Below are 15,570 nucleotides of genomic sequence, written 5' to 3'. Positions count from 1 at the left end.
TTAATAACATAATTTTTTTATATTATTTGATTTAAATAATTTACAGAATAGATAACTGCCTATAAATATATGGAGTAATTGATTAATCTAGAAAATAAAGTTGTAACATAGTGTAATAGGTAAAAATACTAACTAGTATAATTTTCTAACACTTCAATATACACAAGTGCCATTGTAATTCCCTTTCAAGAGAAAAAGATCCCATATAAGTAACATAGATTTCAAAGTTGACCATCATTTTGACAACACAAAGAAGAATAGAGGATCCATTTCCCAACCAAGACACACCCTGTCACAGGCAATACATTTGTCCACCATTGTCAACTACCATTAATCCTTTTTTTCTTCTCCCTATTATTATTCATTTATTACTTTCATTCCTTTCCTTACACAACCCTTTTCATTTCCCCTCAATTTCTTTGCCTATTCTTTCTTCTTCTTGCGAAAAAGTTGAACAAGTCTTCACACCAAAAGAGAGGAAAAAAAGGATGGGTATGCCAAGAAACACAGGTGGGGGAGGAATAGCAGTAGTGGGTATTGATATGTTAAGTGAAAGAGCAGCAAAGATGAGAGAAGCAGTACACAAGAGTCAGTCCATTACAGACAACATGGTTTCTATTTTGGGTTCTTTTGACCATCGTCTTTCTGCTCTTGAAACTGCTATGCGTCCAACCCAGGTAACCCCTTAAAGTTTGTTTCTTTGATTTTTATACCTATGGTTGTCTTCTTTTGTGTTTGATCAAGAAAATAGTTGCTAGAGTTTTAATCTTTTTGATTGTTTCAAATTGAAGATCCCATGTTCTTGAAATTTGGATCTAGTTTTGCTACCAAATATATTTGGTGCCAACCACCAACTACTAGCTGTCGTTACTAGTAGAGAAAAAGGGAAACAAAAAAGACATGGAAACTAACTATTTAATTCAAATTTGGAACTAAAGTAAGGTGTGATGTGTGAGTTTGGATTTGGGTGGGGGTGGGGTGGGGGGTATTTGCTTGGGAACTAAAGTGATTTTTGCTTGAAAGGATCTGAATGTGGAAAAATATGAGATTTTGGGCCGTGTTTCATTTCTAGATTCCATTTTGAGCTAACTGGGCTGAATGAAATTCTTACACCTCTCTAATTTTGAATATGTAAAACAAAGTATCATTTTCTATTGTGTTGGTTTTGTTGTTTTTTTTCCTTTTTTTGGGGGTGCTACTTGCTTGGGAACTAAAGTGATTTTTGCTTGAAAGGATCTGAATGTGGAAAAATATGAGATTTTGGGCCGTGTTTCATTTCTAGATTCCATTTTGAGCTAACTGGGCTGAATGAAATTCTTACAACTCTCTAATTTTGAATATGTAAAACAAAGTATCATTTTCTATTGTGTTGGTTTTGTTGTTTTTTTTCCTTTTTTTGGGGGTGCTACTTGCTGGGAACCAAGGTGATTTTTGCTTGAAAGGATCTGAATGTTGAAAAAGATGAGATTTTGGCTTATGTTTCATTTCAAGATTGGCATTTTTGGCAAGCTGAGCTGATTGAATTCTGACAACTGATCTAATTTTGGTCAAGACTTGGTAATTTGTTGCAATAGCATTTTTGGTCATATTCAGTTTTTGCCATTTATTGATTGGTAGTCAATCTGCTCTCTGTAGATTAGGACTCATGCTATCCGGAAGGCTCATGTGAACATTGATAAGACTTTGAAGGCTGCGGATGTTATACTGTCCCAATTTGATCTTTCTCGTCAGGTTTGCTTTAACTTCTGATTTGTCTCAATGGTTTGTCCAATTCTGGTGGATTTTTTGTTTTGTTTCTGCTAATCATGACATGCATTTAGTAGCAAAGTTTTGGTGCTTTGTTGCTAGAGTTCTGTTGAATATTTTTGGATTTCACGATTAATGGTTCACTTGCAGTGTGGAAAATGGTTTGTAAAAGTAACTAATCTTTCAGATGCTCATCAATATGATTACTAATTGTCATTTTATATGGAGATGATATGGATAGTGCCTAATTTTACAATAAATTTCAAATTTCACCAGCAGGAATTATCCATATGTATCCCAGAACAAAAAAAGAGAGTAGTTTGAGGCTGAGTTTATTTACAGTACACCCCAATTGACTTTGGCTTTGACTAGTAAAAGATGTTAGCAAAAGAACAGAAAACGAGTTTAGGATTTTTACTAATAAAAAGTTGCCTTCTGTAGAATATTTCGCCGGATAGTTGCAGTCATTTGTTCGATGGAATTTGTCCAAACTTTGTGATTCACTTCTACTGCCAATGTAGTAGTATTGCTTTTAATTTTTGGATCTTGACACAAATAGCCGGCCGGATTCATTGTTTATTTTTCTTCGCTGATATACATAGATTATGCACAAATTATACACGGTTATACACATTTTATATGGATTAAACATATATTATACATCCACATGCTATTTTTAGTTTAAGGTCTTGAGTGAGTGGCTATTTAGATCAATTCTTTTTTATTTTTTGATGAATGATGACCAAGAAATCCCCGAGGTACAGTGGTCACATGGTTTGAAATAAAGGATTTAGACGTATTGTTCTCCTTCATGAAGGCCTAAAATGAGCACTTTCACATTTTCCCCCCTACCAACCAAAAGGGGCACCCCATCACCCTCGCCTTCTTGCCGTGCACCTCACTTTAATGTTTTGGAGGGTTTATTCTCAAGGACACTTGTATGAATTAGTCATTAATTCTTGTTGCCTGTAATTCTTGGAATAGAAAATATAGTTACTCGATACATTTGGATCAAAGGAATTATTGTCACCATAAAAAAGGTAATCATGACGCCAACATTTGCTATTCAATCCATAGGAATTTCGTTTCACCGCTAGCATTATAATTTGGGCATATGAGAACCCTGCCTCATCCTATCTTTTCAACGACGATTAGCAGTTTTTAGTAATTGCACTCGACATTATGGAATTGGAATCTCTACGGACAGCAATGAAAGAGGGAATCATGGGTGGTATTGCTACCTTTGACTAGTAAACTGTAAACACTACAGCTTTTTCCAGAGTCAAATGAGTTTCACTGGAATGTGGTTTCAGATTGTGGGGTTTTCTTTGTGTTAGAGATGTAGGGTAAACGCAATCTTCTCTGGAGGTTAAAAAGGAAATAAGGAGAAAAAGAAAGATCCACCGTCAAAATGTAGTCCTCTCTTTCTTGTCTGATGCAAAATTGAGTTACTTTTGAAATATTTTTTTTCAACTTGGAGCTGCTCAACTCATGGTTCCATCACATGTAGGCGGAGGCGAAAATACTTAAAGGTCCACACGAGGACCTAGAAAGTTACCTTGAAGCAATTGAACAACTGAGAAACAACATTCGCTTCTTCAACAACAACAAAAGCTTCAAGAGTAGTGATGGAGTGCTCAACAACGCAAATAGCTTACTTGCTAAGGCTATTTCAAAGCTTGAAGAGGAGTTTAAGCAGCTGTTGTCTTCTTACAGGTTTGTTGGCATTCTTCACATTCAAAGTATCATTATTATTCTTTTTATAGAAAGTAAACCATTCAAAGTATTATTCTTTCTCATCCAAACGGAAAGAGTATATATTTCATAATTTTGTCTCGACACCTTCTCCTATTCTTCCATTTAACCCTTTTCTTTGTTCTCTCCATTCATTCCTTATTTGGGGGGTTATCGATTTTTCAATATTCGACTATCAATGGTCATAATGATTATAGTTTACTTCTTAACTTTCATGTAAATTGTAGCTGTAAAAATATATGGAAACTAAGTATTCAGTTACTCTTCAAGTTAGCCTTTATGTGGGCTGTTATTGTGGACTAATAACATTTTTGGGTTTGAGACTCAAGCATTTTCTTACTAGTCTTCTCATAAAGATGTAACTGTCCATTTCACAATCTATTTTTGGGCTTATGTTTTTGATCTTCACTCTGGTCAATGGATATACACTGAATATGTTTCACCAATGAAGTTCTGTTCTAGTGGTAAAAGTTAAGGCCCAAAGACCTCAAGGTCATAGGCTGTGTTCTCCCTAAAAGTAGGGTAAGTTGTGTTGTGTATCATAGTAAGTTCTACCAGAAGTGTGGGCGGCTTTACATTTGTCTTGGCCATGTTGTTATCACTTGCTTTGCAATAGTTTTGCATTATACTCCGCTGCTCGCTGTGCAGTGGTGAAATTTGAGGGGCTTTATATTTGTCCGTGTGTATGCTGTTATTTCATTACTTGCCATGCTATTGTTTTGCTTATCAGTTGAGCTTTGACTAAATCTGAGTTCTGCTTTTTCAGCAAACTATTGCAAACTGAGCAGTGGTGAAATGTGGACCGTGGGTTTGGGGGGGCGGGGGCTTTATATTCGTCCGTGTCTGTTATTCATTACTTGCTGTGCCATTGTTTTGCCTTTCAATTGAGCTTTGACTAAATCTGAGTTCTGCTTTTTCAGCAAACCTGTTGAACCAGAACGTCTTTTTGAATGCCTTCCAAATTCAATGCGACCATCATCTGGATCACCAGGAGACTCTAACGGTAAGAACCATTTGTCAAGTAGTCATGCTGAGCATAATAACGGAACAGATAATACCGTCTATACACCACCAACTCTTATCCCTCCAAGGATCCTGCCGCTACTGCATGATCTAGTCCAACAGATGGTTCAAGCTGGTCATCAACAACAGCTGGTAAAAATATACAGGTAAATATCTGTTATTTAACCGTTATATGTGATGTTGAGCAATCAGAATTTTATGTTAAATCCACCTACTGCTGTGAAAAAGCTGAATCCTTTCTTTATTAAGCCAGAATAAGGTTTGCTGGTAAACCTTGAGAAATTTGAAGAAACAAAGAAAAAGAACAAAATAATTGCTTTGGTTGTGATTCTTGAAATCAATGTTACTGTTTAAGAGATACAGCCCTACTCATGAACCTAGTTTCAACGCACAAGTTGGATCCCTTGTCAAGGAATGACATGATTCTTTTTTGCTTTGTTGGGGGGGGGGGGGGATGCAGGTTTGTAGTCTCTTTAATGGAGTCATATAATGGGATATCGTCGTTGGATTGGTAGAATATGCCCTTCTCTGTGTTGACGGGAAGCATTTTGTTTCTGCCGATGTTCTTATTGTGATTGACCTGAGATTGGAAGATTGAGTTGGAAATAATAAAGGGTGAGGTATAAGTATCATTACCTTGAATTAAGTCTTGTTATGGAGTGGACATGGTGCTTCCTTTTGCTATTGCTGTCTGTATAAAAAGTTTCTTGTGTTTTTGTTGTTGAACTTCATTGTAGTATTATGAAGATTCTTATATACATGTCGCATCAATTTTCTGTTAAAGCAATGCTTCCTTAGTTCCTCTGTTGCCTTCTTTTCTCATTCTTTCAATTTATAAATTGCTGCCACAGGGATACCCGTTCTCCTGTTCTGGAAGAAAGTCTTCGCAAGTTGGGAGTGGAAAAACTTAGCAAAGATGATGTCCAGAAGATGCAATGGGAAGTTCTGGAATTTAAAATTGGGAACTGGATTCATTTTATGCGGATTGCTGTCGCCGGCTTTAATCCCTGAATCGAGGAGAATATGACTCTGTTATCTTATGATAACAGGTCAAATTGTTATTTGCTGCGGAGCGAAAAGTTTGTGATCAAATGTTTGAAGGATTTGAGCACCTCAAAGATCAATGTTTTGCAAAAGTTACTACTGGGAGTGTTGCTGTGCTGCTTAGTTTGAAGCGAAAAGTTTGTGATCAAAGTTGTTTGTGCTTCTAGATATGTATGAAATAATGCGGGAACTTCATTCAGAGGTATGAACATTAGCGACAAGCTTTGATTTATTAGATTGTGGCAAAGTGGAAAAAGTCAAGTGTAAAATATAGTCTAAAATTTTCATTAAACCTTTGTTGCTGAAGTCCTCAATCAGGTATCAATGTCTTTAACGTGGTGACAAGTGACAGTGGTTTAATTGTTACCTTGTATAGTTTAAGCAAGTTGTTAATAGATATTTGCTACAGATAACGCTCTTTAATTGAGGATGTTAATATATTACTTGACTCACATGATTGATAATTAAGCCAAAGCATGCTCCTGGTTCTTTGATAAAGTAGTAACAGGCTTCTATACGGTTGTTCCATCTTACCTTATACTTGTAGGCTTAAAAGCTGCCTGCCATCTGGAAGATATAATAATCTCAAGTTATGCTACTCTGTTGCTAAAAGACTACTGACTATTAAATGGATATGGCCCCAAATGAAATTTTGCATGGTCTGAAAACATGGTGATGATATGACAATAACAAATGGAATATCAGTACCTACTAGAGAAGTATGGTGTAAGTGAAGTAAGCACACGGAATCGTAGTAGCTCAGTTGGTTGGCTACCTGAATTTTCACCTGGTGCCTGGTGGTGAGGGTTCGATTCCCCACCTTTTTATCCCCTTCCCCATTTCCCCTTCCCCTGCCCTTATGTAATAACTTTTTTATTAAAAAAAAAAGGAAAAAAAAGTGACAACAAATAGTAAGACTGAATTATGATTGTATGTTGCTTACAACAGTTTGATCCATATATAACAATTAAAAGGAACAGTTTGATCCAGTATGTGTGTATATATTTGTGCTGAATGCCATTTGACTTATTTTGGCTTAAACAGGCCTCTCTTAGGACAAGTGAGGCTTGCTCAGTTGGTAACGCACCTCCACCCACGACCATTAGGTCCTGGGTTCGAGTCACCCTGGAGGAGAAATGTGGAAACACTATAGATCCTCCTAATTTGGGAGGGAATTTTTTTATAAAAAAAAGGCCTCTCTTCGAGGTCTGCTGCATTTCTCTGGTTGCATCCTATATCTTTCTAATGCATCCCACAATGTTTTAGGTGTATCTTTTTTCATCTTTGTCAACTTTGTAATCTTTTATCAGCCTTCTGGTTTAATACACATGAATATTGTGGATTTTCTGCAGATTGAATCACTTTTTAGAGGTAAATCTTGCAACGAAATCAGGGAATCTGCCTTTGGTTTGTCAAAGCGACTTGCTCAGACAGCCCAAGAAACCTTTCGTGATTTTGAAGAAGCTGTCGAGAAAGATGCAACCAAAACCGCCGTATCAGATGGAACTGTCCATCCCTTGACGAGCTATGTGATTAATTATGTGAAGTTCCTGTTTGAGTAAGTTGTCTCAACTAAATGATGTTTCTTATATTCATATAATTAGAAGCTTCTTGATACTACTATACCATGTTTCTTCACTAGCTAGTGGAACAACTTGTAGTGTGCTTTATCCAGCTTATCTCTTTAATGTGCCGGAACGGGACTTCTTTGGGAAAAAAGAACTTGAATAAGTTTGTTTTTCTGAAGGAGTCGTCATTTTCTATCAGGAACGCTAAAATAAGAAGTTTTCTGCAACTGGGAGAATTGTGTGAAACTAGTTCAAACTACCATGTCTTGCATTCTGTGGTTCTCGTGATTGTTTTTTCCGCGGAAGGAGTGGATGTACAAGATGCTCGATTTAAAGTTTCATGGATGTTGATGGTTTCACGAATAAATGCATTAGAAAGACAAGTTGCAGATCTATCGATCTAGAAGTGAGGTGTATGAATAACGAGCTTCGGTCCTGAGGCATTTAGATATTTATAAAACACTAGTCACAAAAGCAGAGCACTAGGGTTGAGTGGAAGAGTCTTTTAGCTTTGTGAATTTACATGCAAAATTGACCATAAAATATTAAGGAACTCGCACATTGCTGCATCACAAGATTGTAAAGCAGTTGTTGGAATCAAGCTTTTGGCTTGATGTGAGTTGGCTGATGCCTCAGAGGTAAGGAGCATGCTAGTGGACGTAATGTTGTGAGAAAAGGAAACCAGAGGGTATGGACTATTGTTCTAAATGCTGTGAATGCCTGTGATGTGGGTGCTATGGAGCAATGCCTGTGATGTGGGTGCTATGGAGCAACAGCAACCGCTGTATGTTTGCTAATAAAGAACATGTCACATTTAAGATCCAAAAGAGAGTTTGATTTTTCCTTCTTTGGAATTAAAAAATGCTCTAGGTAGGAAGTTTCCGGCAGTGATTGCAAAAAATATAAGGAAGAAACCATAAAGGGGATGCAGGGTGAGGCAATAAGGTTATAAAAAATAATACACCAAAAGATGATATAATTTACATATGATTTTCCCAACTGGTTGAGTTACCAGCAAGAATAGTGTGAAAGGGATCCGCCATTTTTCGAGAGTGCAAGAATCAAACATTACTTGTGTATTATTTACAATGGTTTCTGTGGGTAGAGTGGCTATTTGTGCTTCTATTTAGTTTTAGCGGCTACAATGCTTCGTGCTTTATAACTATCTGATACGAAGGGAGATAAATGAGCTTTTACTTGTTAAAATGTTTGTTAGATGTGTAACTGCGGAGTTCTTGTCCTCATCTATTACACCTCTTCTCTGCTTAAACATTTAAATATACTTCTGTTTGAAGCTAAATATAACCAAACCTGACAAGTTGTGTGACTCTTTCTGTTCAGCTATCAATCAACGTTGAAACAATTGTTCCAAGAGTTTGAAAATGGAGATTCAAATTCTCAACTAGCTTCCGTCACAATGCGCATAATGCAAGCTCTTCAAACCAATTTGGATGGGAAATCTAAGCAGTATAAGGATCCAGCTCTTACTAACTTGTTCCTTATGAACAATATTCACTACATGGTCAGATCTGTTCGCAGGTTCGTTACATGCTCGGTGACTGCCTCAGTATTAGTATAATTTCTTGGAAATTGGTGCTTATAATTTGTTTCCTTCTAGGTCTGAAGCCAAGGATTTATTAGGTGATGATTGGGTTCAAAGACACCGGAGAGTTGTACAGCAACATGCAAATCAGTACAAAAGAATTGCTTGGGCAAAGGTATTGATTTTCTTGCCTCTCCCTCTGCATTATTTCTTTTCTGAAAGAAAGGAAAAAAGGAAAAAAAAAAAGAGACACAGAGAAGAAGCAACAAAATATTAAAATCTGAGCTTACTCTCTGATCCGCAACATTTATTAATGCTATTCAAAGTTGAAGTTAAGTTAGTGATAATACCTTAAGTGATTAACTTTTGACATGATGGTATGTGTGGGTATTATCTTCATTAATTTTCTCTTATTTGCTGCTCCATTTGTGATGTCTAATTACGGTCACTTGAATTACTTTATGTTTTTATGTAATTTTCTATGGTGGTATTTACTATTTGTTCTTCTTTTTTTTTCATGTTTCTGAAAATATGTCTCCTACAAAGGGAACACTACTAAATATTACTAAATATTACAAGTAATGCTAGAAGCATATTGGCAAAACACCAAAACACTAGAACACGAAATCTTTGGCACTTCCATGTGGTATAAACTATGTGATTGTTGAAAAGTTGCACAATAAACTAACCGATCGCTTTTCCTTTATGCATCGTCGTCATCATCATCATTTTTTGGTATTTTCTTCTTTGATTTTTCGTGCAATTATCCTGGTTATTTTGATTTGCGTACTTCTTCCAGGATTCTAGGATTGAGTGAACTTATCTGAAAAGATTGTTCTTGCATAAACTAAACATAGTCAATAACTTGTTTTTATTTTGAAGTAGATTCTGCAATGCCTCTCGATTCAAGGGCTAACATCATCTGGGGGCAGTAACTCTATGGGTGTAGACGGACAAAATAGCAGTGGAGTTTCAAGAGCGCTTGTAAAAGAAAGGTCCTTCATTTCTGTAGCCGAGGCTAACTTCATGATCAAATAAATAATCTTCGTTCCAGTCCGTTAAGCATTTGGTCATTGTTTACAGGTTGAAGACTTTCAATATTCAATTCGAGGAGCTTCATCAAAGACAAAGTCAATGGACAGTCCCAGACACCGAGTTACGAGAATCATTGAGGCTTGCAGTTGCTGAAGTCTTACTGCCTGCATACAGATCTTTCATCAAACGATTTGGGTATGATATCTTAACCAATTTCGTTTGTATCATGATGGTTTTTGGAAAATACTTGATATGGAATCACAAGAGGATTGTTGATCAATTGATACATTTCGACTGTGTGATCATTAGCATCCAAAATTCGTTGCCTCAAACTTTATGTTTAGTCAGTTTGGCTGGTAATTTTTTTTGTATGTAAGCATTACTTCTTTTGCGAGTAGCAATTATTCTTATTGTGTTGATTGAATGTATTTTTTTTTGCAATAGGCCAATGGTTGAGAATGGTAAGAATCCCCAAAAGTATATCAGGTACTCGGCTGAAGATCTTGAACGTATGCTTGGTGAATTTTTCGAGGGTAAGACGTTGAATGAGCCAAAACGATGAACCTCAGACTAAATAAGCTAGCTTCATTCGACACTATCTTATGCTGATTCGCAACGTAGTTGTTACCTGATTGAGTTCTTTCGCCGAGTTGATGGCGGCCATCTGGTTCTTTGTTTACTACTTCTGTGGTGTAGTATCTGCAGGTTGCAAGAAAAGTTTCAGGAAATAAAAGTGACAAGAGTACATATGATATGAGAACTGTAAAATGTAGTGTTTTCTTTTAATTTTCTCTAGTGGTACAAGTGTTTGACATGTAACATTTTGTACAGAAAAATTTGTCTTTATTCGTTCATATAGGCTTTTTGCGTTTTTTTGGGGATATGTGACAGCTATTCTACGATTGAAGTAATAATGCTAACTGGGTTCTCCTAATCCAATATTTAACAACTTTTACAATTTCAGCATTAAATTCATTTAAACTATGGTTCAATTATGTCGAGATTTTCAATACTATGTATTTATCGAGATTTTAGTAGGTTTGTCGAGATTTTAGTAGGTTTTTCAATACTATGTATTTATATTTTGTGTCGAAAATTATGGACAGTAGGCTACACCCCTGCCCCCTGGATAGCGGCGCAAAATGATCATATTTAAATTTATTACTTGAATTTAAGTCAAATGTTAACTTAAATCCTTGAAATTTAAACGCCTGTCAAACATAACCTAAAAATGTTTCGTGGTGAGATAAAGATCTTTGCGGGGGATTTATAATTTCCTTGAAATATGCTTTTGTATTGTTCTTTAGGACGCTTTATTTGGCAATTTGATTTGGTCGAAATCATAAGTAATTCAAGAGTATATGATTTCTTTTAACAAATTGTACATCTTTTCTGTACATTTCACCTAACAAATCGTACATTACTGTTTTTTTAACAATTTTCCTTTTGGGTAACATTTCACTCAAGAAACTGTACATTACTAAGATAAGCGGGTGTAGTTACTAGTATTTCATCGCCAAATGAGGAATTGTTCAAATATCTAAGTATAGTCAAACTTCTCTTTAACAATCTTGTTTGTTACGAAATTTTTTTGCTGTTATAGTAAAGTGTTGTTATAGAGGACATATATTATATCATAATATAATATTCGGTTCCGAAAAAACTCGACTTTTATAGTGAATGATGATTATATAGGGATGATATTATAGAAAGATCCGACTATACTAGAAGGTGGACAAGACTTTAACACGAAAGGGCCAAACCATCATCAAATTAAGAGCGGTACGATATTAACGGTTCCTACATTCTTAGTACTGTAAGATATTTCAAGTTCAGCTTTGGAAAAAAAATAATTCCTTCTATAAGAAATGTTAATTTCGTCATTTAGTGGGTCTTTGAGACAGGCGAATTTAGTACTCCATAAATACTTTCTCTGTTTCATAAAAAATAAAATTATTATTATTATTTGAAGAAGCAAACAAATTTTATTTGACCATATTTTTTGTAAATAGTTTTTAAATATTTTAAATTATTAACTATTATGACTTATAATATTTTTTATGTAAATTTTAAATGTATAAATTTTATTTTTAAAAACTTTAAGAACTTATGTTCAAATTTACATCGAACATTAATCAACATGATAAAGATTCAAACAAATTGTGACGGAAGAAGTATAAGTAAGAGAACCTAAAGGGATTTTTACATACCTATACGATATTGGAATTTTATTATTCTCCCCATTCAAGTTTCAATTTAATTATATTCTATATACAAATTTACCAATTATATACACTTTAGGAATTAAATGAGTATCCCTTTATATTAGGAATCAATTATTTCCCATCCTTATTCTCTCTCCCCCCCCCCCCTCTCTCTCTCTCTCTCAATCCCTAATTCCAGTAATGTAAAGCAAAGAAAAAGAGAGCAACAATTCCACCATTGACAACCATTAAAAAGCTTTGAAGCTTTGAATTCGAATTTGGATTTTCAAAAACCATTATTTGTTCGGATTGGGTGTTGTTGCAAACAATTGAGAATATTATTTGGAGTTTATATCTCAATTTTGAGGGTATTTTGGTAAAGACTAGACTTGATTTTGGCTGAATTTCAGATTGAAAGAAGAAGAAGAAGACGACGACATGACATACATTATACTTACGAAATTGCAGTAAAGTATATATATATATATATATATATATATATATATATATATATATATATATATATATATATATATATATATATATATATATATATATATATATATATATATATATATATATATATATATATATATATATATATATATATATATATATATATATATGTATAAATTTTGTATAAAAATTGTATTTAAGTTGTATATAACTGGGTAGAAATAATGTATGAAAGTTGTAGATAAGTTGTATAATTGTAATACTCATTAAAAGAAAGAGGATAATTACGTAATTTACCAAAAAATACAAATAAGATTAAATAGGGCAAGCCCTACGCTAGCTAACAGAAACGAAAAAGGAAGAAAGGGCCGAAGCCCCTTTCTCTTGCAACAAAAATCAATTCTGCTGCGTAAAACCAAACAGAAGCAAAAAAGAAGAAGAAAGGAACGAGTCAGAATTAAAGCGAAAAATCAAAAACAAATACAGAAGGTGAGTTGGGAAAAAAGCTTGATACCGTAAAAGAAGCCATTTCCATCCATTATTTGTTCAAATCTTCTGGAACTTATTCCATAAATTTGAGAATATATTTTAATGGTTAGAGTTAAATAAGGAGATTGACAAAAGTCAGTGAAACCAGGAAAGATATGTATAAATTTTTGTTAATCTTTGGCAATCTGTTGAGGAATCTTAAGCACGAATTGTGTCTTACGGGTATAGCTTGAGCTTCTCTTTTCTGGTAGATTTTAATTTCGATTCTCATGATTGAGAGATTCTACAGAGAAATAGAAATTACACTAGTTCATTCACACTTGAGAATTTTCTTCCTAAGCTTATGAAAGTTTATGAAAGTTCGCCTCACACTCGTCTGACCATCTGAACGGGGCACCCTTCTAGGTTAACCTGGTCAACGAGGTTGCTATATATGAGAACCCTTCCACAAATCGATGGTAATAACCCGCCAATCCCAAGAAACTACGGATCTATGTGGCTGAAGTAGGTCTAGGCTAGTTCTGAACTGCCTAAATCTTTTTAGTATCCACTTGAATACCCAATGCTAATACAATGTGCCCTAAGAAGGCAACGAAATCCAACCAAAACTCACACTTTAAAAACTTAGCATATAACTGGCTGTCTCTCAGAGTTTGAAGTACGATCCGAAGATGCTGCTCGTGCTCATCTCGGCTACGGGAGTAGATCAAGATATCATCAATGAACAAAATCACAAAGGAATCTAGATAAGGCTTGAACACCCGATTTATCAGATCCATAAATGCTATTGGGGCATTTATAAAGCAAAATGACATCACTAGAAACTCGTAATGCCCATATCGAGTCCGAAAAGCTGTCTTAGGGACATCAGATGCCCTAATCCTCAACTGTTGGTAGCCAAACCTTAAATCGATCTTTAAAAGAACCTTGGCACCCTGAAGCTGATCAAATAAGTCATTAATCCTCGGCAATGGATACTTGTTCTTGATAGTGACTTTGTTCAAATGCCGATAGTCTATGCACACCTCATCGACCCATCTTTTGTCATGACCCAGGCCGATGGGCCGCGATGAGTGATTGAGTCCTACCTGTCGAACACCCTTAAGCATGCGACTATGATATAAACATGAATAATATCTACTGAATTACGAGAGTAACATGCACGAGGAAAACCTATCCAAAATACATATATACATGTACGTGCGGATTACAATCGGCGAGCCGACAAGGCCGCGATGGACAACTATATACCCAAAACTGAAAGCCGACAAGGCCACATACTATCCAACTATACATAACTGTCTACAGACCTCTAATAGAAATACAACTGTACAAAGACGAGACTGAGCCACATCATACTGATAACTAGGGATTTTGATACATTTTACACTCCTTCTTGCTTATGTTTTGATTAGAAATTTGTACAAAATAGTCCCAAAAGGCTCACAAGTTATGCTTGATTGCAGGTTTGATCAACAAAGTGACAAGATGTCAAAGATCAGCTCAAAAAGGAAAAACTTGCACAAGTACCAAGACAAGATAAAGCTCAGGCAAAACAGGCCCAATACGGTTGCACACCATTCTGTGCGGTCCGCACAAGTGAGGTTCAGAGAGGTTGATTTCCAGGCGAACAGGAAATGCGACCGCAAGAGATTTAATGTGGTCCGCATTGGAATCACTGCGGTCGCACTCGATTTAGTATGGTCCGCAGAGCCAAGAATCAGAGAAATGCCAGTTTGGAGTTTGAAGCCCAATGCGGTCCGTGCTCCATTTCATGCGGACCGCACTAGAAGCCACCGCGGCCGCACTCAATTTTGTGTGGTCTGCATTGCCCGAGTTCAGAGAGCTGAATTTTAAGTCAAGAGCCTTAGTGCGGCTGCACGTGATTTTGTGTGGTCCACACTAGCCTCGCAGGGGTATTTTTGTCCAGATTTTTTAGCTTAGTATAAATAGCTTCTTTTCCCATTTTTAGGTTATCATATAGTTTTGGTACTGGGTTGTGCTCGTGACTTCAAATATTTTAGTTATTTTGAGTAATTTTAGCTTCATTTCAATACTGAATCTTCTAGTTTATCTTAACAATTAATTAATATGAGTTTTTCTTCATCTATTTTTTTGTTTTCTTCTCTAATTATGAGTAGCTAGACCCATAAGCTAGGGTTGTGGCTCAACCCTAGTGTGGGTAATTGATGAGTCTTGTGTTTTAGGGCTAGATTGACTATGAGTATTTGCTATTTGGGCTAATTTCATGTTTAATTGCTGAATTGGTAGTTGCAAACACTAGTTTGTGTTTAGTTGACTTTGACTCTTCTTAAGAAAGAGAGCCTAAGTCTCTGAAATTGGTCCAACAAGGAATTAGGGCGTACTCAAGAGATTGATACCCAATTAAAGGGTTAAACCTAGAGATAGTAATACCCGACTTGAACCTTGATTGCTTGTGCAAATTTGCATACCCAATTGGTCTTGAGAAAGTCAATTCGGGCAAAATCACCCGAACCACCGAGAGGTGTAGAGTGGGTAAAATCATGCAATGGTTATATCATACTCCCCAAATATGTTAATCATGCCTTAGACTCAAGTATCCGTCAATTGACCACCTAGGCGAAAGTCACTACCCTAGTGCCTTTTAACCATTTGAACAACTTGCAATAGTTTACTCTTAGCTTATTCTAGTTTAATTTAGCATTGTAGTTTGATAACATTAGAA

The 15,570-nt window shown here is 35.7% G+C and overlaps 1 protein-coding gene across 1 annotated transcript; it reads left to right on the top strand.

The window, feature by feature from the left end:
• The first annotated feature begins 232 nt into the window (after positions 1-232).
• On the top strand, positions 233-10,648 carry LOC107791877 (exocyst complex component EXO70A1). The gene is given in 13 exon segments (XM_016614023.2): positions 233-677; positions 1,636-1,731; positions 3,257-3,462; positions 4,422-4,670; positions 5,376-5,514; positions 5,574-5,709; positions 5,712-5,770; positions 6,921-7,126; positions 8,478-8,675; positions 8,755-8,854; positions 9,565-9,674; positions 9,763-9,909; positions 10,159-10,648. Coding segments are annotated over 13 exon segments (1,953 nt in total). The 5' UTR covers positions 233-488; the 3' UTR covers positions 10,277-10,648.
• Positions 10,649-15,570: the final 4,922 nt, after the last annotated feature.

The sequence above is a fragment of the Nicotiana tabacum genome, chromosome 11 (genome assembly GCF_000715075.1).
Source record: "Nicotiana tabacum cultivar K326 chromosome 11, ASM71507v2, whole genome shotgun sequence".
In the NCBI taxonomy this organism is placed as follows: domain Eukaryota; kingdom Viridiplantae; phylum Streptophyta; class Magnoliopsida; order Solanales; family Solanaceae; genus Nicotiana; species Nicotiana tabacum.
The sequence above is the reverse complement of the archived record's forward strand: the minus strand, read 5'-3'. Positions and strand labels throughout refer to the sequence as shown.